We start from the raw sequence: 25,726 nt of genomic DNA, 5'->3' as shown, positions 1-25,726 counted from the left end.
CTGCCCATGACCCCAGCAGAGCTGGTAACTGGCCCAGAACAGGAATGTCAACAGTGCTTTACATGAACGAAACTGTCCTCACAGGCTGACATGGCCTTGTGTCATATATGAAGACCATTGACTTTGTTCTTGTCACTTGCAACATCCATTTCAATGTGGCTGAAGGCAGGGTTGTCAGTTCCTTCATCTGCCATGGTAAATGGTTTCCAGTTCAACACTTCCACTTTCTCTGGCTAAAAAACAAGAGACAAAAGCTATGCTGTGAAACAGAAGAAACAGTCTTCCTCTCTTTGACCTCTTTTTGGCCAGCAGAGTCAGGCCTGACATACAGGGTGCCTTGCAGGAAAACAGGTTGCTTGCTGACAGAGCACAAATACTCATTGCAGTAGATGGTATTTTTCTAGGGGCATGGAAAGTTTTGTATTGCATAAGGTACTAATTGTGTAAAATGTCCTTTCACACAAAATATTCTTGTCCTGCAAATTGTCTAAAGTGGTTTTGTGTGTGCAAAGTTCTAAGTGCTGTTTTTATGTGTAGTGATATGTCACCACTAGGTCTTTGAGCTATTGACTCCCAGCCCTTCATCCTTGCCCTGTCTGTGACAGAAAAGCAGATTAACATGTGTCATTGCCTTGATGTTGCGTTTCTGTTAAATAGAATGAGATATTGAGCTCTTCATGAGCAGAAACTTGCTTAGTTAGCCCCGATTTTTTATCTCACCAACTTTCTGCATCATATGTGATGCCAACCACTTGTTATTCAGCTCTTAGAGATAGATACTTGTTTCTGATTCCAGGCATAAAATAAGTATGGCTGTGGACATTAAGTTCCATGTGGGTGGTGGACTGTTTTGGTTTTTTTTAAAATACTTCAGGGATTAAATCCCCAGGTAGTGGAAATAGATGTTGACCCATTGGAGAATGACAGTAACTGGATAGTTGATCTCCAGTACTGATATGGGCAAACAGCATTAGTAGCAAGTTGTATGGTAAGATATCCCTTTTTTCACTGGTGTTCTTATCCAGAAGCTGAAATGCATAGGATCATTCTAGAAGAAGTTGTCAGTATTGAGGAAAAATATTTTACAAGCTAGACCATCTTAAAGATATGTTTATTGTCTGAACTACTGAACAAAGCTGAGCTTGAATGTTCAGCTGATGATATTGATTGAAAAGTATTCTGTAGTTTATTTAAAAAAAAAACCAAGAAAATCCCCTGTATTCTCCCTTCTAATGGATGTTATTACCCAATAATATTTCCCCTTTATTATTAGGATGAGATCTAGGAAACAGATGCACTGACTAGAAAGTTTTTCTTTCAAACAGTAGCCAAAGTTACAAAACAAAATCAGACCTTAGAGAACACATGTTCACAAAGGAAGCTTTGCTGAGTCCAAGGTGTGCCTTGGGGCAGCTTCCCAGAGGCCAGTTAGGGAAGTTTTTTAGCAGAAACCTGGAGAAACCTATCCCTTTTCTCAGTTGCTTCTCTGTTATTGACTGAAGTTAAGCTGTGGCAAAACTGCTTCCTTGCCTGTGGCAGCTGCCTTACTCCCACCTGCCTTGTGCTCTGCTACTGCCTTAAAGCAGATAGTCCTATCAGGAAGCATCAGGTGCTATTCATCCTAATTGGCAAAACATAAGCCAGGAAATTTGTCCCCAAGAGGAAAGATTGATTTAAATCAGAGATGCACGATTACACTTACTTGCTCAGTTTCAGACCGTGAGAAGTTGGACAGGAAATCTTCCTTGGTCAGCAGGTATTTACGATCCGTGTTCTGCTTTAGTCCTCCTACAAAATAGGCAAGTTTCAGCCAGCTTTACACATGCAAACCATGTGTCAGACCCCAGCTATGGGCACCAGGCCAGGCAAGCAGGACACAGTCATGCAGCAAAAGCTGTCAAGCAATCACAGACCTTAGGGATCATTTCTTTACAAAGATGTATATCCTGCTCTTCTCAATATATAAAATGATCACTCAAAGTCTATTTGAAATGCCTTAGCTATTTCCCAGTTTCCTAGATCCTCCTCAGATTTCCTATTTTGTAAAAAATTGAATCTGGAAATCAGCAGAAAAGAATTAATCACATACAGTGAGGTCTGAGACTACTCTGCCAGTCCAGGAGCTGTGGCACCAAGTGCTACCCTGAACCCTGAGCTCCAGTTCTCAGCTCCTGTCAGCAAGACTCCTGTCTCCAAACTCACCAGCAGTTTATACAGTGAATTATTTAAGGTCATGCCCAAGATGGAGAGATGAGGGTTAATGGAATATCTGGGCATTTTTAAGGCATGGAAGATTAGCTGTTCTTGGGAGGGAAACAAGAGATGTAGGTGCTGGGAATTAGCTCTGCTTGCCACCTGAGGCTTAACCGAAATCTTGCTCCATGAGAAGCAGGGTGACATTGTGGCTGGGTTAATTCTTTTGTGCTTCTGTTCTTGGGCTGAGTATTTCTCACCTGGATTTAGTGAGTTTTCTGGTTTTCACTCTTTGTTTCATGGCCTATAGGTAACTTGATCCCTACCTGGTAAAAAGCAGTATTTGGGTTCAAGCACCACTACAGCAATGGGAAGAGCATATGCTTGAAAGAAAGTGTGGAGTTCTAAAAACTGAGAAGTAAAAGAAAATGAGATAAATGTAACTTGTGCTTATTAGTTGCAAGGCATAGTGAAGTTAATGGAAGTGAGTTTGTCTGCTGAGTTTGGAGTTTCATAGTCCTGGAGCTGTTGTGGATCAGTTTAAAAATTTGAAATCTAACAGCCTCAAAGATGAGGGCTGTTATATGAACCTGGCTGGGGATACAGGGTAAAGCTGTGAGAACAGCTGCTTTTTTTGCTGTTTCTGCCATGCATGAGGTGAATGACCTGGATGCCAAAGTGGTGAAACCATGGGCTGGAATTGAACTCCCCAGTCTTACCCATGACAAGCTGCTTTTTCCCTTTGCACAAAAGTACCAGGAAACTGAGAAAGAAGCTAAAATAGCCATGCAGAAGATCTGCAGCTCTTAGGCATGTTCTTGAGGAATGTGGTGAAAAGCATGCACTCTGTGGATGCAGACATCAGCCCCTGAGTGCTCTGAACTCACTCAAAGTAAAACTGCTTTTGTCCTCTAGAAGCATGGGTGTATATCATATCTTTGCTTGGAGTTGTTGCCATGTTCAGGGACCAGTCTTAAACCTCCAGCCCCTGCAGGCATCTAATAAAACAGGAAAGACAGATGTCTTTTTTTCTTCTTCTTTTTTTTGCCCCTTAGGTTTTAAAATATGCTGTAACTTCTTCCTCCTTAGAGTCTTGTAGTAACTTGCTGTGAGCAAAGATCAGGATTGGGATGCAGAAGCACCAAGGGGAGGAAATTCAATTTAGGATAGTAACCTTTACACAGTGTTGAAAATAGGTTACTGGCACTCCCTGTGGCTCTCAGGACATCTCTGTTTGAAAGAGATCTGAGATACATTCAATCCCTGAAACTTTCATTCAATACTCTGAAACTAGTACCTGTTAGGAGACTGATAATTATTCCCACAACCACTGTGACAAGCGTCCCAAGTGTGCTGAAGTAGAGGTAAGACAAGGAATACCAGTTGTCTGCCAGGGCAGGCCTGAAATAAAGCAAAAAAAGTATTAATCTCTCCTTTTCTGTTCCAAACAACTTGAAAATGTTTGTTTCCAGACAGTGTATGAATACAGAGATACTTCTGAACCAAGCAACCTGGTAATCTTGAGCTACCTCCATACAATCATATGTGCACTGAAAATTTGTTCCAAAATTTGCAGAACAAGTTCCTTTGTATGAGACAAGGCCAGTCAGTACAGTGAGGCAATGCATGAGACAGAGCAGGTAAAACAGGACAGTCCTGTCTCTGCTACAAATCTAGTGCACAACTGAACACTCCGGTTATCCGGATGAAGGGATTAATTTCTTTAGCAAGGGTGATGTTATTTAAAGGAAGGGACACCAAAAAAAAACCGACAAGGAAATCAACCCCATGAAGCTCTAAATAGCCAGAAACAATAGAGCAACTGTCTTTACACCTCATTCTGTTCTCCCTGAGTATGTGCTCTGTTGCAAGAGATGTTTCCCAGCAGCCAGGAGCAATGCTGGAGGGCTCATGTGAGAGGTGTAGTCTATAAAACTGAATGTTGGGAACCCAGGTGGGTGTCAGGGTATCTCTTGATTGTACAATGCTCTAAGGCATAAGGATCTGGAAACCCTAGAAATGAGGTTTTTCGGCTTCTTTCTGTTCCTGCTGTTCTCTATATTGTCATTCACGTTAAATTTAATTGTGATCACCCAGAGTAAGACATTTGGCAGTGTCAGAGAGGATGAAATCTCTTATATTGTGCCCATTCTGAATGTACTGAATAGAACTATTCTGCACAGAAAAGCTGCTGTAGGTAGAGCTGCTAACTGGCATTTTGCCCTTTAACTGCCAATTACTCGAATTCATGTGACAGGTTGTGGAAGTTAATCCAATGACTATAAATTATATCTTTGTTCAAAACTGTGGTCCATAGTAAGGCATGTCCAAGCCTTTGGACTCATTTGAACAGAAGCTTTTCAGACCAGTATGAAGATTCACTTTGACTTGTGTTGTGAGATAACTCAGACAAACTTCAGTCTGATAGGAAAAAAAATAAAAATGGAGAAAACTGCTGTATCTCAAACAGTGTGGTAGATCAACCAGAGAAGGATACTTATATTAACCAAAATACTCTGCAGATGTATGTGTTTCTTTAAAAAACATACATGCTTTGTTACTGCACTTGATGAACTCATATACCTTTCTGCACCTGGTGTGCTGAAAACTGTTGTTAATGGAATTTCTGTTGATGTTAAATTTCCTGAGGATATATTACAGCCTGCAATCGAGAGATCGAGTGGCTTGGTCCTCTCTGGAAGTGGAGGATAAATCTGGGATCCAATTCCAACCCAAAGTGAAATAACGAAGCCACTGACAAGACCCACAAATGCCCCCTGCAAAACAAAAATTGAAACTTAGATTCACATGAAAAGCAAAAGATATTTGAAAGAAACAACAACAGATGAGTAAGAAACAGTCAAGATAATCTAAACTGTAGTCTCCATAGCAGAAATTAAATAAACAGCTGGGAAGTGCTGGGGACTTTACTTCATTCCCCTTTGGGGAAATACAATGTTTTCTCCCACCTCCTGAGCATACCTCTTTTTATTTGGCCACTGTCTTTACAGTTGAAGGATAACTTTGGCCTGTATGGTGTATTGGAAAATCCTGCTTTATATGAGGCCCTCCTTGAACAAATACAGAAGCAATTCTTCAATTTTTTCATGTGACCTGTTTTAGCAAAAAAGTCTGTCCTATGTCAGGGGTAGGTGGGGTTTTGGCTGAGAGCTAGTAATTTATTTTTTTACTTTAGTATATGTATATAATTTGCAATAGCGAAGAGGTAAAGATCAGTGATCAGTAAATCTGGCAAGATAATTTTTTAGGTAATCCTGCCAGACTAAACCATGAACCATATTAACAAATTTGTCAAATCCTTTTTTTGATGGAAAAGGTTTTTCCTCTAGAAAGGATAATTTTACATATGGAAGCACTCTAAGAATACCCCAATTTGGTCTGCAAGTGCTTAGGCCCCATTTTCCTGACCTGATCCCCATTTTCTCAGACAGGCCAGGATTCTCTGAGCCTACTGGTTGTTCATCTACATCTCAAGATGCATTGTCCCTGCTTCTAAAACTGTTTTTAAGAAATTCTTGTCAAAGTTTCATTTTTATTCAGGTTATTTTCCCCCATCTAGATGTGTAAATCTCTTCATGGGATGGAAATTCAAGTCTCTATACAGCTCTCTTTGTCATTTCCTTGGGATGAGGAAGAAAGGGAACAAGGGGAAATGTACCAAAGACATCTCCCTTGCTGCCCAACATCAAATTATTGGTGTGAGAGGGGGAAGGAGATGCCCAAAATTATCAATAAATTTTGGATGAACCAGTCTTTAAATTACTACTTACAGTTCCATTTGCAAAGGAGCAGAGGATTCCCAAGGCGAACAGACCTAGAAGGGGCCCACCAACCATGCCAAAAATGCTGAGTGCTGCCTGAGGAAGGAAGAAAGTCTGCTATCAGGTGCTGTGCAAGAAAGGTAAAGCCTCCAAAGTGATGAGAAGATCTTCAGAAAGATACTATGAGACTTTTTTAACTGGTGTGTACACAGCTGCCAGGATTTGATATATGGATGCTTAAAACACAGGCTGAGCCATGAGCAGTTTCACATCAGTACCCAACAAAGAATAAAAACTAATTTCATAATGGTATTCAGCAATTATTTTCTTACATAATTTATTCTGGGTCATCCAAGATGGTAATGAAAAAGCTGTCTGACACTTACCTGCAACAAGGCTCCCAGAAGAGATGCCACTGCAGCCATAGCAATGCAGACTCCACCATAAAACAGGCCTGTGTGTGAAAGGCAGAACAATGTATAAATCTGCCAAAGTTTGAAAAGCACTAATGGAAAAGTTTCTGTCTAACCCAGCATGGCCCCAACATCTCCCAAATAAATGTGCTAACATCTGGAGTTTTCTAAGAGAGCCTGAAATGGCCAAAAGGTCAGGTTTCTGTTTACATTAAGAAGAGATCGAGCAAACTTGACAAAATCTTCTTTCTTTGTATTACTAAAGATTAGCTAATAAATGTCAGCCATATGGATTAGTCATGGTGGCATTAACCCACTTATTGTTCTTATTTCTCAGCTAATCTCCTGTGTCATTGTCCTTGTTTTGAGGAAATGATTTTCACTTCTTAGTCTAAAGTCTAGGAAGCAAAAGAGTAAATGCTGGCAGATCCCTGGGAGCTGGCACAGTGACAGAGAACATCTCAGGTCACCATGACATAGTGTCTCTTTCCAGGAGCTGTAACACTGGCTTACTTGTTTTTTTTTTCCAGCTCTACCCTGATGAGTTTCACTGTTCTAGCAAGAGGTTAATCTCACTATTCACTGTGATCAGGCAACTCATGATACCACAAACAACATTTTTGGCATAAGCATTGTTTGCAATGTTTAAGAAACTCCTCTCAGGTGAAAATATTTAATACTTGTTACCCTCCCACCAGTCTGCCATGCTCCCTGGTATGGGCTATGACACCATGTTGGGACTGAGGTATTTTCATTCTTACTACAAACACTTTCTTGGGCTACACCTGCAGCTGGTCACAGACAGTACAAGTAGCAAACATGGCAAGTGCACTTCACAGATTTAAACCATCTGCTCAGTCTAGTTCTGATTCTCTTTGAGTAAGCAGAGGAGATAAACAGAATGACAGTCTGAGAGTATGTCACAGGAGATATGAAATTTCTTGTTCTCTGGACTATTTTTGGGATACAATGCTATTGCTTGCATATCAATTAAAAAAAAAAAAAACAAACTTGTTACAAAAAAGCTTCCTTTGCTTCTCATTTTTGACAGATAAAAGGAAAATAGCAGGTGTTTAAGTCAGAGGTATTTGGCTTTGTAGATTTGTGAGTTGATACCAAACACAGATGCACCTTTCCTCATTAAAGACCAAACAAGATGGTTTCATTTTTTCCTTAAACTCACTTGCCCTCAATTTGTGTAAAACCTACGCAGCTGATCTTGTCTCCCCCAAATGTTCCACCAACATAGTCCCACTGGTGTGAATTACTTCTCCCAATATACACCATCATAAGCAAGATCTGAATCAAACTTTCACTTTGTAAAGCAAAAGCAGAAAATATGTTTTCCATACTCATCCCCATGGAAATCCATGACAGCTTCTTTTCAGAAAGAGATTTGAAGTAGGGCTTAATGAGGTCTTCAACAGTCACAGCAGCCAGAGCATTGATGCTGGAGGACACCGTACTACAGAAAGCAAGATTTATACAATTTTTTATATCTTAAAAACTGAAATAACACATAACAGGTAGGTTACTGATACAGAGAAACTGCCACTGTCTAGAACAGTGTCAGAAAACTAATTGAACTGCTGCATAGGTCTAAAAAACTTATTATTCCAGAAAATGCAGTCAACAGCTTAGAAAAAAACATTTGAAGTAATTATCCTTGGTAAACTCAAGGCACATACTGATGAAAAGTTGGGCTGGGCCTGGAGAACTGAATAGAAATATCTATTAGATATAGCTAGGCTGTAAACACTACTGGTATACATGATACCTTTACAAATGATCTACAGTATATATCTGGGTAGGAAAAATTCCCACATCACTGTTTACTTTTAATGCACTCTCAGAGGAGGATTCGGATAATCTAATTATGGTCACCTAAAAATTAGGCATCTAGTCCAAACTGAACTACTGTAGGTTCCCTGTGGGATCAGAGAAACCAGCACTCCTAAGGCAAAAAACAGGTGATCTTTTGTCTGTGTGTACCTCTTGCTCTTGCAAGCCACCAGCTTTTATTCAGCAGGTGAAACAAATATTTTGGCTGTTCCCTCTATTTATGTAGCTACAAGTATTCAGAATAAAAAAAATAAAAATATTCCGGTGTCACATTTGTAAGTTTCTTCATTTCTATCTTCTTGCTATTGCTCAGAGCCTTCATTGAGAAAGACAATGTTTCTTAAGGATATTTCTTGGAAAAGCTGAACAAAACACTCCCCAGTATGGGATAGAAGGGTATGTATCAATCTGTCTCCTACAGTACAAATATATAGTGATTGTTATTTCATGGGATTCATTCAAGACAATTGGAAGCCCAGGAACCCTGGAAAAGAGGTCTCTAAAGATCAGGGGTAAGGAAAGGCAGATGGCTTTGAAGTTATGCGGGTTTGAAACTGGAAAATTAGATGAGCAATAGGAAATTTCCCCAACTGGAGCTATTTGGTGTAACCAAGCATCTACAATACTCAAAAATTCCTGTAGCAGATGGGCTCTAAAAGCACAGAGAAGGATTTTTTAGTGTTTTATATGACATGTGGCTAGCTGTTTCCTCATGTTGTTAGCAGCGAACTCCAAACAGCTTTGAGTCCTAGGACCCAAATATTGGAAATCATGGATTTTTAAGCTGCATCATCAAAGAGGTCATAGCAATTTTTTCAAAGAACAGAAATTAGCTAGACAAAGAAATAAGTACAAACGTTTTATAGTATAAATATAGTATAGTATAAATATGGTATAAATAAAGTACAAAAATTGTACAAATGCAACTTTAGCTCTAACAAAAAAAGGGGAAAAGAGGAAGTAGTTTCCAGATTATTAAATTACCTTAATGTCCCACTATAGGCACTAGCCACAAAAAGCCCCGGCACTCCTGGAAAATCACGCATGATATCCAGCACTAGGAATGGCATTAGCTGAAAAATTCAGATTAAATAGTATTACCATCTTGCCCTAATTTTTCATTTTACCACTGTATTGTTTTTTTACAGCCTGATCACCAGCATTCTGTCCAGCTGTTCTAATTTTTAATGCCCTATCTTACCCTATTCATTGATTTTTTTTTTCAGAGAACAACAATCCTAAAACATCCACTAGAGTTACAGAGAGTCTGTTGAGACCACCTAGCTGAGGTGCCATGCCATCAGGACCTTGGTTTCCAGTGACAATTGTAGAGGAAGCTAGGGCTGGGCAGCAGGTAGTCTGTACTGTACATCACTCCCTTGATGGTGCTGAGTGCCACAGATGCTTTTTCTGCTGTTGACTCAACAAAAAGGGGATTATATACAGTCCAATAACTTCAGATATTGGTACCTGAGATCAATTTCCTTATTGGAAACTGTGTGCCATTTTATGGCATTTGCAAGATCTGAGTGCTGGAAAGAGAGGAATTTGAAGATTTTCTTCCTATGAACCTTTTATTTTTTTACACACAAGATGATATTTTTAGTATCTTGCTTTCAGTCTCTATCAAATTAATTTGACTGATAACTACAACTTAATTTCCTTCTGGTTTCCACCTTGGCTCTTATTTTATTCTACTTTTAAAGACCAAGTGGTCCTGCCTCAGGTGCTCCACTGTCTGTGCTCTTCTGGCTTTCCAGCTACTGTCCTTTGGACCATTATCCAGAGCTTGTGATTATCTTAGACTTAAAAATACAAATATTTTTATATAATGAAATAATGAACTTATTTGATTTCTTTTGGCTCTGACTCTGGACAGTCTATGGGCTGCCAGAACTCTTGTTCCTCAGGTAAATCTGCTGCTCAAGGTCTTTTTAGGGAAAGGTTATCATCAGTGGTGAGGTGGTTTCTCTGCAGCACAGTTTGATGTTCCATCTCTCCTCTGAAGGAGGGAAGGATTCACCATCACTAGCAAAGACTTGCCCTCTGATAGCCTTCCTCCAGGTGTATGCTTTGGGCACAAGTATGTTTTGAATCTGAAAAGGATTTTGCCTTCATCAGCCCAGAGGAATTTAGGTTGGATGACACAAAGCACCTCACCAGGACCCACAGTCACTCACAAGGGCACTGCTGCTTTCTTCCCCTCACTTCTCTTCAAAGCAGTTTCATGTAATGCTGGCATTCCTGAACCCATTTTGAGTGAAAAACATTTGCAGAGATGTGTGGACTGAGCACTCTCTACATTGCAGCTCTCCCTGCTGCCCGCCCTACCAAGTGCTGAGGGATTTGCAGCTCCAGGATAGCTGGGGAATGCAGAGATGGAATAGTGCCAAGGACAGGTCTTCTGCTTTCTCCAGGGTGTTCCCTCACACTGTGGTCTCAGCCCAACACAGGATTCCATCATGTCACTGTTTTCAATCCCCTGATTTCTGAACTGCCTTTGTCTGGTTATTATGGCTGCAGAGAAAGGATACCTTTCCATCAGCTTTCCCCGAAATGTGGGGCCCTACCTGGTCGAGTGCCGACACCTGGTTGGACGTCCATGGGTCACAGTCTTTGTAGATGGAGTAGAGGGACAGCCCACACAGTGTGGCACAGGCCAGGATCGCCCAGAGTCCCACCAGGTTGATGTAGAGGGACCTGCACCAACACACATGGAAATGCCATGTTAGAACTCAACATCCCACAAAGACCCTGCCAGGGCCACGCAAGGAAGCGCCCACGCCTGCACCGAGGAGACCCCCAGTCAGTCATCATATGACTCCCAGCATTCCACCTGGAGTGAGGTCACATTTCCAAATGTACAAATGACACTTCTGGTTTTGGTGTCGCAGTCTGAGCACTTGTCCCCTGACAATGGAGTTGATGGCAGCGAAACAGCAATCCCCACATTTCATCATGTGTACAAGTTGTACCTTGCAGGCAGCAGGCCAGAGGATGCTCTCTCCCCCATGCCACACCCCTTGACAAACCCAAGCAGATTTGTAAGGCAGGGTGCCCCAGATCCAACTGTGGGGTTATAGTCAGCACCAGCACTCCTTTGCCTCTGGAGCTGTAGGATCATGCTTACACAATGTTGGAGCTGCCCTTGTAAAGCTACAAATCTCCCATTTCCTCCTGAGACAGTCTCTGTGGGAAGCAGCAGTGAGAAACTGGGGCCTGGGACCTGGTCTGGAGCTACCTCCGGCTGCTACTTCCAGAGAGCAGAGATTCTCAATAAGCCAGGGCTTCCCCTTCATGATGAGTCTTGTATCATCCAGAAACTCCATCACCTCCCCACATCCTGATGCAAGCTTCAGCTTCAGCTAATGGTGAGACCAGAAATGTGTTTTCATCAGGCAGTAATGCTGCCTATGCCACACAACAGATGGCTTCTATTGGCAGTGAAAAACACATTGTTTTCCTTGCTTAGTGAGGGCTTTTGTTTTCCATTTAAGTCTCTGGTTTTCTCAAATGTTTCTAAGCTCTTGATATCTCCTGGGTCACAAATCTCTTGGTACGTCCAGGGTCACAAAGTTCTTCTTGCCTACAGTGGTCATTTCAAGCAAACATACCCACTGGGAGCAAGGCCTTGAAAAACAGCGTTCCTTTCCAGCAGTTGCCTCCTGGTTATCTTTGTATCACTGATAGCGATTTAACTTCCTGACAAATCACATACTCTGGGCCTGTGCCAATCTGTAAGATCTCTTCTGGGAGGACATTTGGTTTCTGTGCAAATATATCCATGCTTCCAATCCTTCAGGAGGCCTTTTAGTGTTTTTCTTTCCCAAGAAAGCAAGGGTCTACAGCCTTCGTATTTCTGTAGAGGACCAGCAGGATGAATGAAGAAGTAAACCCAACTTTATAAGCCTTGTTAGACATTGAAATTGAGATTTTCAGAAAGGCATAATGTAGATTAACTAACTGAACTATCAGTTTTATACAATAGAAAAGTTGTTGGCAAGCACAATGCAAACTCCTAGAAAAGACCTATACAAATAAAATTTATGAATTTATGAATAGTAGGGGAAACTCTGCACTTTTGCCTTGTATTTGCAATTAGGGGTGGTCTAAACACAGAACCAACAGGACTTCAAATTTTTCTCTAAACTAATTCAGTAAAAATGAAGCAGACCTCTTCTCATAGATGCTTACATATTGATTGGATGTCTTGAATCCACTTAGCTGAAGCTGTTACTGCACTGACATAAACTATGTTGATATACAGCACCCAGAAACTGATTTAGCACAAAATCTAACCAATGAGTAAAATCAATCCAACTCTTTTGAACAGATGTAATAGAAGAATTAGCCTAGAGACTGTAGTGAAGATTAGAACATCAAGAGGAACACATAGAAGCAAAATTCGTTTGTCTTGTTTTCAAGCAATTCTTGTTTTTAAACTGAGTCAGTGTTTGACAGAGAGCTGGTTTTTTTTTCCTTCTCATTTACATCCCAGCTCATGGAACACCCTATGACTAAGCACTGGAGAACAATAATTGTAGCACTGTTGGAGGAAGGTGTTTCCATTAATTCTGCATGAGTAACATGGGGTGGAGTTTGGGTGAAGTAGGCCTTTTGACTGCAGAAAGCTTATTTTCAATTGTTTGTTTCAGTCTGGCTCTAAGAATTTAGCACTGAAATATGCCAGCTGCTGATCTTGGAAGGAAAGTAGCAAAAATGTGTTAGTAGCCCATATTTTTCTGACAGTGTAGCTCTCCTGCTCTGAGTGCCTCTTATCATTCAGATATAAGCATTATGTTCAATTTGCCTAATGAACATTCGAAGATGACAGAATGTGCTACTACCTACCGGTGTTTCTTGAATGGGGTGAAATCCTTTCCCAAAGCCTGAGAAAATTCCTGTTCTTGTGCCACTGCTAAAAGCCTTCCCAAAACCTGCAAGTTTGGATCTGTGAAGGAATTATTTTCTGAGCTCTGATGTGATACTGTGCTGTCTCTTAAAAAGCCTTATAGTAAATGGCATGGGGGTAAGAAAAACCTATTACTTGGACCTGATGACATTTTGCACCTCTGTGCACAGATTAAATGACAATAAGAGGTACAGGCCAACAACATGACCTGCCAAATGTGTTTAATTACATTTGAAAATGAACTAGATAGTTACCACAGAATAGCAGTGTTTATAGTTGTGGCAAGCTGCAGCAATTATGCAAAATGATTTCTTCATGCAGAGCAAATATCTTGCACAAGTGAGGCACAAGTAAGATGCCACAGAGTCCAACCACGCATGCCAGCAGGACAGGGTTCTACTGATTAAGGCTCCATGACCATCAACATATGAGCCTAAATTCCATCCAACTGCCTACAGAACCAGACAGCTTCCAGCCCTGGCCAAAGCTGCTGCAACAGCTCAGAAAACCTACCCTGAGGCTGCCCTGGTGTCAGATTCCCTTTGGTCACACTCTGCTTCTGAGAAATTCTGGAGCTGTTTCTGCTCTCAGAGAGGGTAGGGAGGGTTCAAGAGAGGGGCACAGCCCCAAGCGGAGTAGGTGATGGGAAGAACAGCGTGACTGGCACACAAATCTGGCACAATGTATGTGTCTGTTCTCCCATACACAATCATTCCAGGGAGATGTGGGATGTGTCTGTAGTGCTGAGAACCTAGAACCAGCCACGTGCAGAGAAGCGATCTGGTGTGCTGGAGATGTGTCAGGGAACACTGAAGATAACAAGCTCATTCCGGTCTGTGGCACAAATGGCTGAAAAGCGGATTTTCTTTACTGATATAAACAAAATATTCCAGTTGTAAATGGTGCGTGATCTTGTGGCATTTTGCTAGCTTTATGAAGTGAAAGACTTCATAAAGCTTCTCTGTAGGTCACTGTACCATAGGATGACAGAATGTATAGAGACTATGGTTATGATGTGTGCTTCTATATTTCTTCTATAAATGAACTTCATGAGATCACTAGTAATTCTTAAATCCTGAGCTGTGAACTAATGGAATGATACTAAAGATAAAGATAAGATAATAGAGCTAGTAAATATACTCCATTCTAGAGTAAAGGCTCATCAGAAATGTTTACATTCGAGGGAAAAATAACCCTCTGCCATTTTCCAGAGTTAATTCCTTAAAAAATATGTTGATGATTATTATGAACACAAAATACACAATTACTCAGTAATTTTATCACTGAATAAGTAATTTCTGGATTTTCTCACACTGATATTCATTGTTATGGAAAAAAGTTTTTAGTCTTTACTAAGACTAAAATCACCAAACAATGATTTAGGTTTAATAGAGCGGCAATTCAAGATACTGTCTTGATATGACTTCAGTCTATAATAAGTACTATAGTATATACTACAGTATATACTATATATATAGTCTATACTAAGTACTATAATATTTGGTCTTTAGGTTGCACATAAACTTAATGCAGCTATTTCCATATGAGAATACTGGCACAGTGAAACATTCAGACACAAAGTTCAATGTAACAGCAATCACATGAAATTCCTATACCAGTACTTATTGCGACAAATTTCTTCAACCTGGTCCACAAAACAGAAGGCAAAAGTTGTTAACCTTTATAAATGTAATTTATACAGAAAAAATACCCCCACATTCCTTCTAAATAAGTCACTCTTATAAAGAACTTATATAAAGATAATAAAGAATAATAATAAAGAATAATAATAATAAATACTGATAAAGAATTAGCCACTGCTTCACTCAGACAGTTACTGCAAATAGTAACTTACAATTTTGCGTGGAATCTGCTTTTACATGCAATGTATCTCTGGACTTGAGACTGGTTAACCCCATATATACCACTCCACGTGAAAGTCCCACCTATAACAATCGTCCAGAAGGTGTGCCTTTGCAAAGGATTGGGATCAAAGCTACAATGAGAGGAAAAAGAGAAAAAAAATTCAGAACATGAAAGTATTCTTAATATGTAAAGACCTTAATGCTTAGAGGAAATAATTTCTCCATGCTTGTTCTAATACAAATGTTCTTAACTTGGCCAGATTTTGAACATTAAGTTACTCTAACTTTATGTGAAGCCACAGAAAGCAAATTTTAAAACTCAGAGCTCAGATATCCTGAGCCAATGAAGCACTCTAAACTGTCCAAAGGTGAAGCTGGAGGGCTTTATTTGCCTATAAACTAGAGTCTTATGTAAGGTTGCATGATAGCTGTGATGGTTGTGATGAAATGATGCTGCAGTAAAGAGTGTAATGTGCCTGCTTATCTAGAGGGACATCAGTCTAACACCAGTATAAAGGTGTGTTTACAATCCTAGCCTTTGTGGACAGAGGCTCTATAAAACATTTTGCTGGTTTAGCTTTAAGTAAATAGCAGATTTTAGGTGGCCATGAACAATTATTATTTTTAAATCAAACTTTCATATAGCAATAAATTATATTTATCTTGGTGAACATTGTAGCATTATTTCACCTATTATATCCTTTATTCCTTTTCTTTTTCCATCTGTGAACTCTGTGACTGGGAGAAGAATCAATGCAGTACAACCACTGCAAATGAGCCAAATAGATTGAAATAAAATATTATTCATAAGAAGAAAAAACTACCCACAGATTAATTACTTACTGAAGAATTTGGTGAAGAATTTTGCAAACAACCTGATTAATATTGTGAACTGATAGACAAAGGACAGATCACTATACTTTTCATACTAAACTTTCACTAATAGCACTGGGTGAAGGTTCTCAGAAGAATCTTGTATTCATCGAAGTTTCAATAACTTTTTTACTTGAAATGGTCTTTGATTCAACATTGTCAGAGTGAATATTCTTGAACTTGTAAAGTGATATTTTTAGGCTATGATTACTTACAATAATGGAGGGTAAAATACTATTAAAACTACTTTTGTTTTTTTGTTTCAAGGAAAAGAAAAACATTTCCCTTTTTCAGATTAGGCAAAAATTATTATTTTCTCATTTGTTTTGGTCCAGTTGCTGAAATGCCAAATCAGCTGTTTGCAAATTGTAATTATAATACAAATGTGCTCTCTTATTCACCATTCTCTTTCAGTGGAATCCCAAATGTATCCTTAAAACACCTACTTGACAAAGTAAAAAGGTTTCTCTCTTTTCAAGATTTTGCATGGTGTAAAACCTAAAAAATATCCCTCAAACTAGGTAAGCTTGTTTAAAAATATACAGAAACTGGGTCACAACTTCAGCCTTCCTCCTCCCTCAGTAGCAGTTTAATTTCACAGTTAGTCACATGAGCTATATTTGTAGGATTAGAGAGGCACATCCTCTTCAAGTACAAACTCACTCCCAGAAGTTTAATCTTCCTCCATGGTAGGAATCATTTACAATACGTCCAATTCCCTCCTGAACCACCACAGCTCGTATGATCACAGATGAAAATCCAGCAACCATGATTCCAACCTGAAAAACGTCTGTCCACACCACTGCCTTCAGACCACCCTGCAAGAGGAACAGCACATATCAGGTACAACAAGGCATCAACACTCCTGCTCTGTGCTCACATTCAAGCAACAGAAACAATACCATCTGTATAATGTGCAATAGATTAATTTCATCTTCATCTTTGATGGAACTAATTCTGTTCTAATGTCTTTAGGAATTGTATTATGGAAGCTATTCAGGACATCCTGGCCCTTTTATGAAGTCCATGGGAATTTACTTTGGCCATACACATAGTTTAATCCAGTATTTCCTTCACCACATACCCTGATTCAGAAGTTTGTATCAAAAGATAAATTTTCAGACAGTGCTCATCTTACTTATATACAGTACCACTAACTCCAGAAGGTATACCATTCATCTGAATAAAAATAAACATTATTCAATCCACCATATGCAAATAAATTTGCCACTGAGGTTCTGTTTCATCATTTCTAGACACTTGGTCAATTAACACTAAATTAAAGACCAATCTGTTCATGTTCAATTTATTTTCAGTGGCTCTCTTCAACAACACACAAGACTGTTACAGCTGCATTGAGGTTTGACAAATTGCACAGCAAAACCCTTCTAGATCTGAAGAAAAATCACGGAAGGATTTTTTGAAAGGGAAATCTATCTTTTTTTGCTATTCTTTCAGCAACAACAGAAGTTTGAGTTGTAACAAACAAGTAATATCATAACAAAAAAGATTTCATTTTCATACAGGCTGCCTATGCATTCAGAGAGGTCCCTGGATGAATAAGACCCTGTGGCTACACCTGCAAAATTTAATTCCTTGGAGTAACCTGATTATTAGGCTACTTTTTAATAAATTTCATATTTGATGAGAGTGGTGAAAGGAACAGATTTTTCTCAATTGAAGGGCTCATGTACCAGTGTGCAGTAGAAAGTGCAGACCACGCCAGTCGCCACCACTGCACCCCACAAGTCGAAGCCAGTGACTGAAAGAGAGGGAAATAGCACCAGTGTGAATGAGGCATTGGGGATAAAACATTTTGGATTGGTCAGTTACTGCAAAAAGCTAGAAATAAATTAAATGCAAAAGTAGGAGGTATAAATGGCAATGAAAAGATTAGTGTGTCTAAACCATGGGATTCACCCTAACCAGCTCTAAAACTGAAACAGTTATTACAGACTTGGAAACTACTGAAAGGCTGAGATTTATTTCAGGATGTAGGGAGCTATTTGCCTGTAATGTGAAAGCTGCCAAACAACATGTCCAATATGTCCCAACTCAGGAAGGTTTTAAAATACTTGTCCTTCCTTGAAACACCTGTGTAGTTGCTACCAAGCCCTTAGGCAGGGATTTAAACAAGTAAACAGTATGGGGGTTCCCCATAGAGGAAAGGTTGTTCAAGCATTGTCTGGAAGAAGAATAAAAGCCTTTCTTTTATTCTTCCTTCTCTTAAGGCTCATATGTTTCTGCTATACAGCACTGAGCTGTGGTTGACATACAGGCTGTCACTGCCCTAGCTTGGCATGCTCACCTGCTGCCAGGCAGGGCATCAGGGGGCTCCCTGACAGAGCCAGATTCTCAGGCTAATGAGAAACACTGAAACAAAACTAGTGAAAAATATAAGTTATTCTAGTTAGGACCCAGCTAAGTCAGAGCTTGGTTTAGCATTTATTTGCCAGGCAAATATAAATATCAAAGACCCAAAACCTGTAGGACTTATACTCTGGAGGAAATCAGTACACAGAGTGTTGGGGTTTTTCTTCCTTTTTGTTCAATGAACAGGGAAAAAAAAAACATTCAATAAAAAGAAAAACTATGACTTGATTCTAGACAAAATGATTATTTTTTTTATTTGCATTTTGTTATTTCCTTTTCTTGCCAAATGAACAAATTCATGGTGTCAGATTAAACGTTTGAGTTGGCTCCATAGAAAAGCTTTTGCCCTTTTAGAAATGAATGTGGCTCATTTTCAAATCAAAGAGTCATTGTGAAGTAGAAAATGGACATATTTAACTTAGTAAATAACACAATAAATATCTTAAGTTAACAACCTCTTTGCTGTTGACTTGGTTTTCCTGGAAAAACAACAGACCATATTAAACAGTTCCAGGCAGCCCAAAATAATATTTACAGAACTTTTGTCTTCCTCTCATCTTGAAGATTAGCACTTAACCAGAGGAATTAAATTTGTCTTTAGTGCCTGCATTGCCTTCAAAATTTACTTAAGTCTTCTCAACTTTTCTGAATAAGCCATTATCTACAGGCATTGCATCAGAGGTAAAGTAAACGAGAGCCAGTTTTCCCATAAATCTCTTCTGTAATTCCTTACAGGCAGGGATTAAGGGACTAGGATTACAGAATTCCCATTAAAAGACTTCACAGTCAAGCCTTGAGCGATATTTTCAGGTGTTGCATTACCAAAAAAACCCCACCATACCAATACTATATACAGAAGAAATTTTATCAGTAGAGGAACAGTGGCAGTATATTCATCTTACCTTGGTTTAGTGCTAAAGCTGGAGCATAAATGACAATACCAGTGTATAAAGTCTAGAGTGGGGAAAAAAAAATAAAATAAATATCAAAACAAATTTAAATTCCTGGAAAGGCGATAACTTTCTGAGATTATTTCTTTTCAATCATCTATGTAGTCTATATTTCCTAAATGCATAATTGTTGACAAATAATTCCAATTAGAACACAAATATCTGAGGCTATTAAACTCTGCAGTCTCACAGCCTAGTGTTCTTAAAACAAATACCAGGGACTCTTAAATATAAAATCCATCTTCATCTTCTCCTGGCTTTTATAATTAACTTATTCTATTCCTTTAAAACTGCAAGGGAAACAAGAGCAAAAGTAAGTTAATGAGGTTTACACATGGTTTGTCAAGAAATCTATTACTATCATTTTCTCAATCTTGAGATCAATATGCCTTTCAGTATACAGCTATAATTTGTGTGAGAACACAAAATATGACATTAATTAGTCATTACAGACAGAGTTACATGGAATTATAACCTTCAGCTTTCAAAATGAAGCCATATGTGACTGTATTTTCAACCACAGTAAAGGTACAAACAAATCAAGGAGCTACACCATCTACCTTTGTGGGCACAATGGGATCCACACACTGATATCCTTAATTTATTTGTATATGGTTTTAAATCCTGTTTGCTTTTTTAGCACTTTTATTACTGCTACAAGTTCAGCTGTGACATGGCTCAGGAGAATACAGTTTCCAATGTGCTGATGGCTTCTGTGAAGGTCAGTGGTCTTGATTCAAAGCATCTGGATGACCAATATGTTGTGAAGTGACGTGCATCAGCTTTCCATGGCTGGACTCTTCCGACTTTCTGATTTACAGGGATGTGATTTGGGTATGGAAAAACAGCAGAATCAGGTGTCATCCAAGATTTAGCCAGCTTCTGCCCTTCCTGCAAGTGTCCACACCAGGCACAGGTGACAAACCAGAGCAGCTAACCACTGAATTACTTGCCATGGCTTTTGAGCAAATGAAAACCAGTCCCCGAGGTGGAGCTCTACCACATGGCCAGTGGCTATGCTGGGAACAGAGCCAAGAGGTAACAGGAGTGAGCAGTTCTCTTGCTGTATGAGGAAATTCGTATGGAGAAGCTGCTTCACCCAGCCTAACCTAATTGCCCTTGCCCTCTGCTGCACACCTGCTACAAGCACATGCCAGAAGGGATAGGGGAGCCATTGGGGAAATAGTTATTCCTACCTGTGTGCTACTCCCTGCCACTGTGTGTGCATGTTTGTTTCTCTCAGTGCCATGAGTCCTCTCTTGATTTTGAGATATAGCTTGTGTGACATAAGAGCTGCCAGTTCTGACTAGTCCCTGGTGAATGTCTCCTCACATCACCTCCCAGCCAGCTCCTGACACCTGTCTAGCCCAGCCAATGTTTAACTTGCTGTCCATACAATGACTGTCAGCATGTGCTGCTGAAACATAAAATCATAGATTGGTTTGTGTGGGAACGGTCCTTTAAAGAACATCTAGTCCAATGCTCCTGCCATGGACAGGCACATCTTCTACTAGATCAAATTGCTCAGAGCCCCATCCAGCCTGACTTTGAACACTTCCAGGGATGGGCCATTGCACTTCTTCTCCAGGGTATCTGGTCCAGTATCCCACTATCCTTGTTACACATAATTTATTTTCAACTTCTTTATATCCACTCCAAATCTATCTTCTTTCAGTTTAAAACTATTGTCCCTTGTCCTTTCACTACAGGCCTTGGTGAACAGTCTCTGTCCACCTTTCTTATAAACCCTTTTGAAAGGCTGCAATAAGGTCTCCCCACAGCCTTCTTTTCTCCAAGTTTAATAATTAATCCCAACTTCCTCAGCCTTTCTTCACAGGAGAGGTGTTCTACCCCCAAGACCATTTTTGTGGTCCTCCTCTGGACCCTCTCCAAGAGGTCCATGTCTTTCTTGTGCTGGGGACCCCATAGCTAGATGCAGTACTTCAGGTGGGCCGCATGAAGTGGAGTAGACAGGGAGAATCACCTCCCTTAATCTACTGGCCACACTTCTTTGGGTGAAGGATAAAATTGGCTTTCTGGGTTGTGGCCAGACCTTTTGGCTTGTGTCAAATTTTTCATCCACCACTATGTCCAAGTTCCACTCTGCAAGGCTGCTCCAAATCAGTTCATCCTTCAGTCTTACTGATATTTTTGATTGCCCCTATCCATGCGCAGGACCTTGCACATGTGTTTGTTGAACTTTATGGGGCCACTCCTCAAGTCTGTCAAAGTCCCTCTGGATGGTGTCCTTTCCCTTTAGCAAATCAGCTGCACCACTGAGCACAGTGTCATCCACAAACTTCCTGAGGGTGAACTCATTCTCATTAGCTATGTCATTAATGAAGGTATTAATGACATACTATTAAATAGTATTGGTTACAGTACATACAGCACTCATTACTGGTTTCCATTGGAATATTTAGCTGTTGACTGCAATGTTTTGGATGCAATCATCAAGTTAATTCTTTCTCCTTCTAATAGACCATCAGTCAGACTCGTACCTCTTCAAGCCTGTTAATTCAAGGGATTCAGCATGAGAACTTGCAGCTTTCTCATACACACCAAGTAAGTGTCAGAAGTTTGAACCGTCAGAAATTAAAATTTGTCACAATTATGATCACATTTTTGTGTCAATTTAAACAGAACTGGAACAATCTTTCCACTTCTTCAGTAGGATTTTTTTGGTTGCATTTTTATATATCCTTTTCTTTACTTTCTTTTAAGTATTAATATTCACAGAAGAGTTAAAATTGCACCATTGAAATCTTGGGAGGTTTTCTTTCCTCACTAGTATTTAATTTATTCAGGTTAAATTTTAAGTGCTTGGCAGAGAAAGACACATACAGACTTTGGTTAACTTTCTTGTTAAGAAACTTTCTTGTTAAGAACTTTCTTGTATAGAATTATTTTTATCATCTTTGCAGGCAAAGATTATGCTTAGCTCTTCCAACTTACGCAACTGTGATGTCTTCACATGTGCTGGTGAAACAATGTCAGGTTTCACACATGCCAGCACTCTACTTTTTCCATGAGCTTGTGCATCTGTAAAAACCTGTAAAAGCTAAGCAGCACTGCTCAATTATGTAATGAGCACTGCATTGGGAACCATCTTACTGGTCCAAGCGTGACTGCCCTGTAAATTTTGGTGTGCCTTAAGAAATACAAAAATGGACAAAGAACAAGCATGTAGCTTAGAAAGTTTTCTGATTGTATAGTCATTCTTACTTTGAATTACCCCAAAAATCCACTTCCAAACTGTGAAAAGAACACATTTTTGTTCTGGTGCATTTGACATATGGTCACTGACATTTAAAAACTGTGGTCCCTTACTGACTCTTTGGAACGGCCAAATACAGCAAATTACCAACAATAATTTCAGAGATTGCTTTAGTTTAACATTCCCCAGGGCAGGAATTTTCTACTTTATCGTTTGAAGACACCTAAGGTTTTTCCAGTGGTGGTGGTGCAAGCCCTTGTGCAGTGAGTAAATGACAGCTCCTGACAACCTGTTTTTTCACCTCTCATTGACCTTTGATAATTAGTCAGACTCTGAGAATCCTCACACTAGAGGATGAAAACTGCCACTGTAGATAATTGGCGCGTGTTTACATTTTGAACTCATTGCAGGTTTCTCCAGCAGGCAAGCAAATGACTCCTCTTCATGCTGTTATCCTGTAGTGAAGGGTTGCTCATCTCTTGGCATGGTGCTGGTGTCAAGTGACTGCTCTGGGTATTCAGTAGTGCCCACAGAGACCCAAGAGGCAGATAGCCCAGCACCTGCTCCCCACCTCATTGCTGTGGAGCAAAAAGAACTTTGTTTCTCCTCCTCCCAGCCACCCAGGCATTGTGGTAACCTCATCAGCCGCTCAGAGAAAAGAGCCAGTTACACCCAACCAAATAATTCTGGTGGCCCTGAGGACCACAGAACAGCTTTGAAGTTTACTTGCCGTTTGTATTATGAAAAGGACCGTCCCACAGAAGCGTAGATATTTATTAAATCGAAGTTCTAAATACTGCAAAAAAAGAAGAAAAAACAAATGCTTATGTTGAATTTGGCATTATTGCTAGGACTAGAGTGATGAGATGAGCAATACAGAAAGAGCAGAGAGTAGTTTTTACATTTTCATGAATGGCTGAAACTCCTAGACTCCCCTTCTTTGGTATCTCTTTCAACTTGGTTCGATATTTCTTTACAGACCTCACCACTGCATAATAACACACAAACAAGTGAAGTAGACATAAACTAGTCACTATACAAGGGAATCTACAGAAAAGACCAGACATATTATCACAGAATCACTAAATATGCTGAGATGAAAGGGACAAAGATATAAAAGAACCATCAAGTCCAACTCTTGACTGCACAGGGTAACCTAAAAGCTGACAATGACATAGCAGCCAAAAAATAGAACCTGCTAGTTTTGTGAAAGCAGAGAGAAAAAGAAAACATTGTGACTATTCCTACATCTTAGTCAGTTTGGAAACTCTGGTATTTATATGTGTCCATCTGAACTGCTGCAAGAGAGGGCAAAAGATTTTCAGTGGTCAGCAGCTTCTCCCCGTGTTAATCTCACCTTCTGCACTGCCCAAGGCAGCCTGCTATATTCTACTGGTAAGTCAAAATTTAGCCTTTTGTGAAACAGGAACTATCACTTTCTATCAAGCCTGGAACAGCACAACCTCTAAATGAGTCTGTCATGTTATAGAGCAGATTTCTTACCACTATCTGTCCTAAAAACCCTCTTGGTGTGTGGTTGTACAAAAGAAAACTCATTTGTCTGATGAATCTGTTCAATCAACACAGATAAACACTGAAATACCTCAAAGGGCTCACTCACGAGCTGAGCATTTAAAATGTGATCTGTGAGCATGTCCACACAGGGAAGCAGTCTTGAACCCCTGGACAGACACAAAAGGTTGTTAAAAATCTGAACTCTGTCCACAAATAGAAGATGTATCTTTTATAGGTACATTACCGATTCAAGTAATAATAGTGATAAGATAACCAGTGAGTTTCCCGTCATGATCATAAGCCTGTATTCAAAAGAGCCCTATTTAAGTGTCATCATGACAGTCCAAAGATTAGCAGATTAAAATATACTGGAAGACACCAGAGAGTTCTGTTGTTGAATTCTTATCTAAATCTACCAACACAGATCTTGTTTGCAGCCTCCAGTGCTGCAATGTCTCTGTTCAGTGTAATAAAATGCTAAAGACCAAAGTAGCCAGTGAAGGACTTTCACCTGCACTGATGCTCCTTTCCCAAAGTCCTCTGCAAAAAGAGCAGTTTGCTTCCAAATCTGCAGCTAGGAACTATCTCCATGCAGGAAGATAAACAGGTTACATAGACATTCTGAATCAGAAGAAAGCACTGACCAGGTGCTTGCCCACCCCAAAACTCTCAGACTTGACCTGTGATTATCCCACTACCCCAGCTGTCTCTGTGCTGATTGCTATAGCTTTAATTTGCATGCTGGGCTGAAGACCAGCTCAGCCTTATTTTGGTGGAAGAAAGAGCATTTTCTGACTTCCCTGTATAATTGTAATAGAGAAGACACTCAGTAAACAACTTCAGGTGACAAGGGGTCTCTTGAAAATCTCTAGGAACAGCACAAATACATACTCTGACAAAGGAGGACTTTTGTGGTTGCACCTAAGCTTAGAAACCAAACTCTGGTTCCTATAGTAGATGCTTTTATGCACTAGTTTTGGTATATTAATTACGGATGATTAATGACATGTCACCATCCAAGCTGCACTAGGATTAATCCACCTACTGAACTGAGTATCTGGCATGAGGAAACAAATCTGGTATGACACACAGCTCCTGAGCTAAGGCAGCTGGGTTGAGCATCACCTGTCTGCAGAGACAGCGTGGGCAGACTTGAGGACAGAGAGGGTTGTAGCCTGCTCTCAGGAGAAAAGTGATATAGGACAGCCAAGAGTGCAGGGAATTTGGGGGAAGAGAAGATGGAGGGCAGACATGTAGAAAGTGGGCATGAGAAGCCTCCCAGCTCCTTACAGCTGGGGAGAGTTTCTTTCCACTCCACCTTACCTCATAGGTGCTGGTAATTCCCAGCCTGTAGAAGACGGGCAGGAAGATCTCAGCACTGCACAGCACCACCAGGGCGTAGGTGATGGCAAAGATGCAGAAGACGGCACCGTAGCGATAGATCTCAGCAGGGGTGCCCAGCACCGTGACGGCTGACATGAAGCTGGCGGTGAGAGAGAGGGCAACCGGGAGGGCACTCATGCTCCGGCCTGCCATGAGGAAGTCCTTCGATGTCTTCTGTCCCCCTCCCACGAAGGCATAGTAGACACCAATGACGGCTGAGATGAGCAGCATGGCCGCAAAGACCACATAGTCCCATACGGTGAAGCGCCCCATTCTACCGGAGGAACTCACCCTTGGAACCGTGAACCTTCTCCAAAATCAGAGGGACAGCTGCAGGGCTGGCATAAGCAGGAGGAAGCAGATGGGAACGGGTCCCCGGGGAGGTGCCCCCCACCGGGGCTGGGGCAG

General features: G+C 40.3%; 1 protein-coding gene across 1 annotated transcript; it reads right to left on the bottom strand.

Annotated features, from left to right (window-relative positions):
• SLC5A8 (solute carrier family 5 member 8) lies at positions 1–25,675 on the bottom strand. Its single transcript, XM_023928359.2, has 15 exons — positions 25,259–25,675; positions 23,151–23,216; positions 19,156–19,207; positions 17,575–17,642; positions 16,544–16,698; positions 14,998–15,138; positions 10,801–10,930; positions 9,215–9,303; positions 7,741–7,853; positions 6,362–6,429; positions 5,985–6,071; positions 4,777–4,970; positions 3,491–3,594; positions 1,703–1,788; positions 1–233 (listed from the first exon to the last, which is right to left on the bottom strand). Exons 1-15 carry the CDS (start codon positions 25,589–25,591, stop codon positions 102–104), a joined length of 1,818 nt encoding a protein of 605 aa, XP_023784127.2. The 5' UTR covers positions 25,592–25,675; the 3' UTR covers positions 1–101.
• Positions 25,676–25,726: the final 51 nt, after the last annotated feature.

The sequence above is a fragment of the Cyanistes caeruleus genome, chromosome 4, assembly GCF_971803275.1.
Source record: "Cyanistes caeruleus chromosome 4, bCyaCae1.hap1.1, whole genome shotgun sequence".
Lineage (NCBI taxonomy): Eukaryota > Metazoa > Chordata > Aves > Passeriformes > Paridae > Cyanistes > Cyanistes caeruleus.
This window is presented reverse-complemented; position numbering and strand designations above follow the sequence as displayed.

Coding starts and splice junctions, on each gene's coding strand:
- SLC5A8 (XM_023928359.2), bottom strand. CDS start 25,591: ATGGGGCGCTTCACCGTATGGGACTATGTGGTCTTTGCGGCCATGCTG. Junction 1,789..3,490: donor AATTATCAGTCTCCTAACAG/GTACTAGTTTCA, acceptor CCTATTTTGTAG/GAGGACTAAAGCAGAACACG. Junction 234..1,702: donor CACGGTCTGAAACTGAGCAA/GTAAGTGTAATC, acceptor CTTGTTTTTTAG/CCAGAGAAAGTGGAAGTGTT.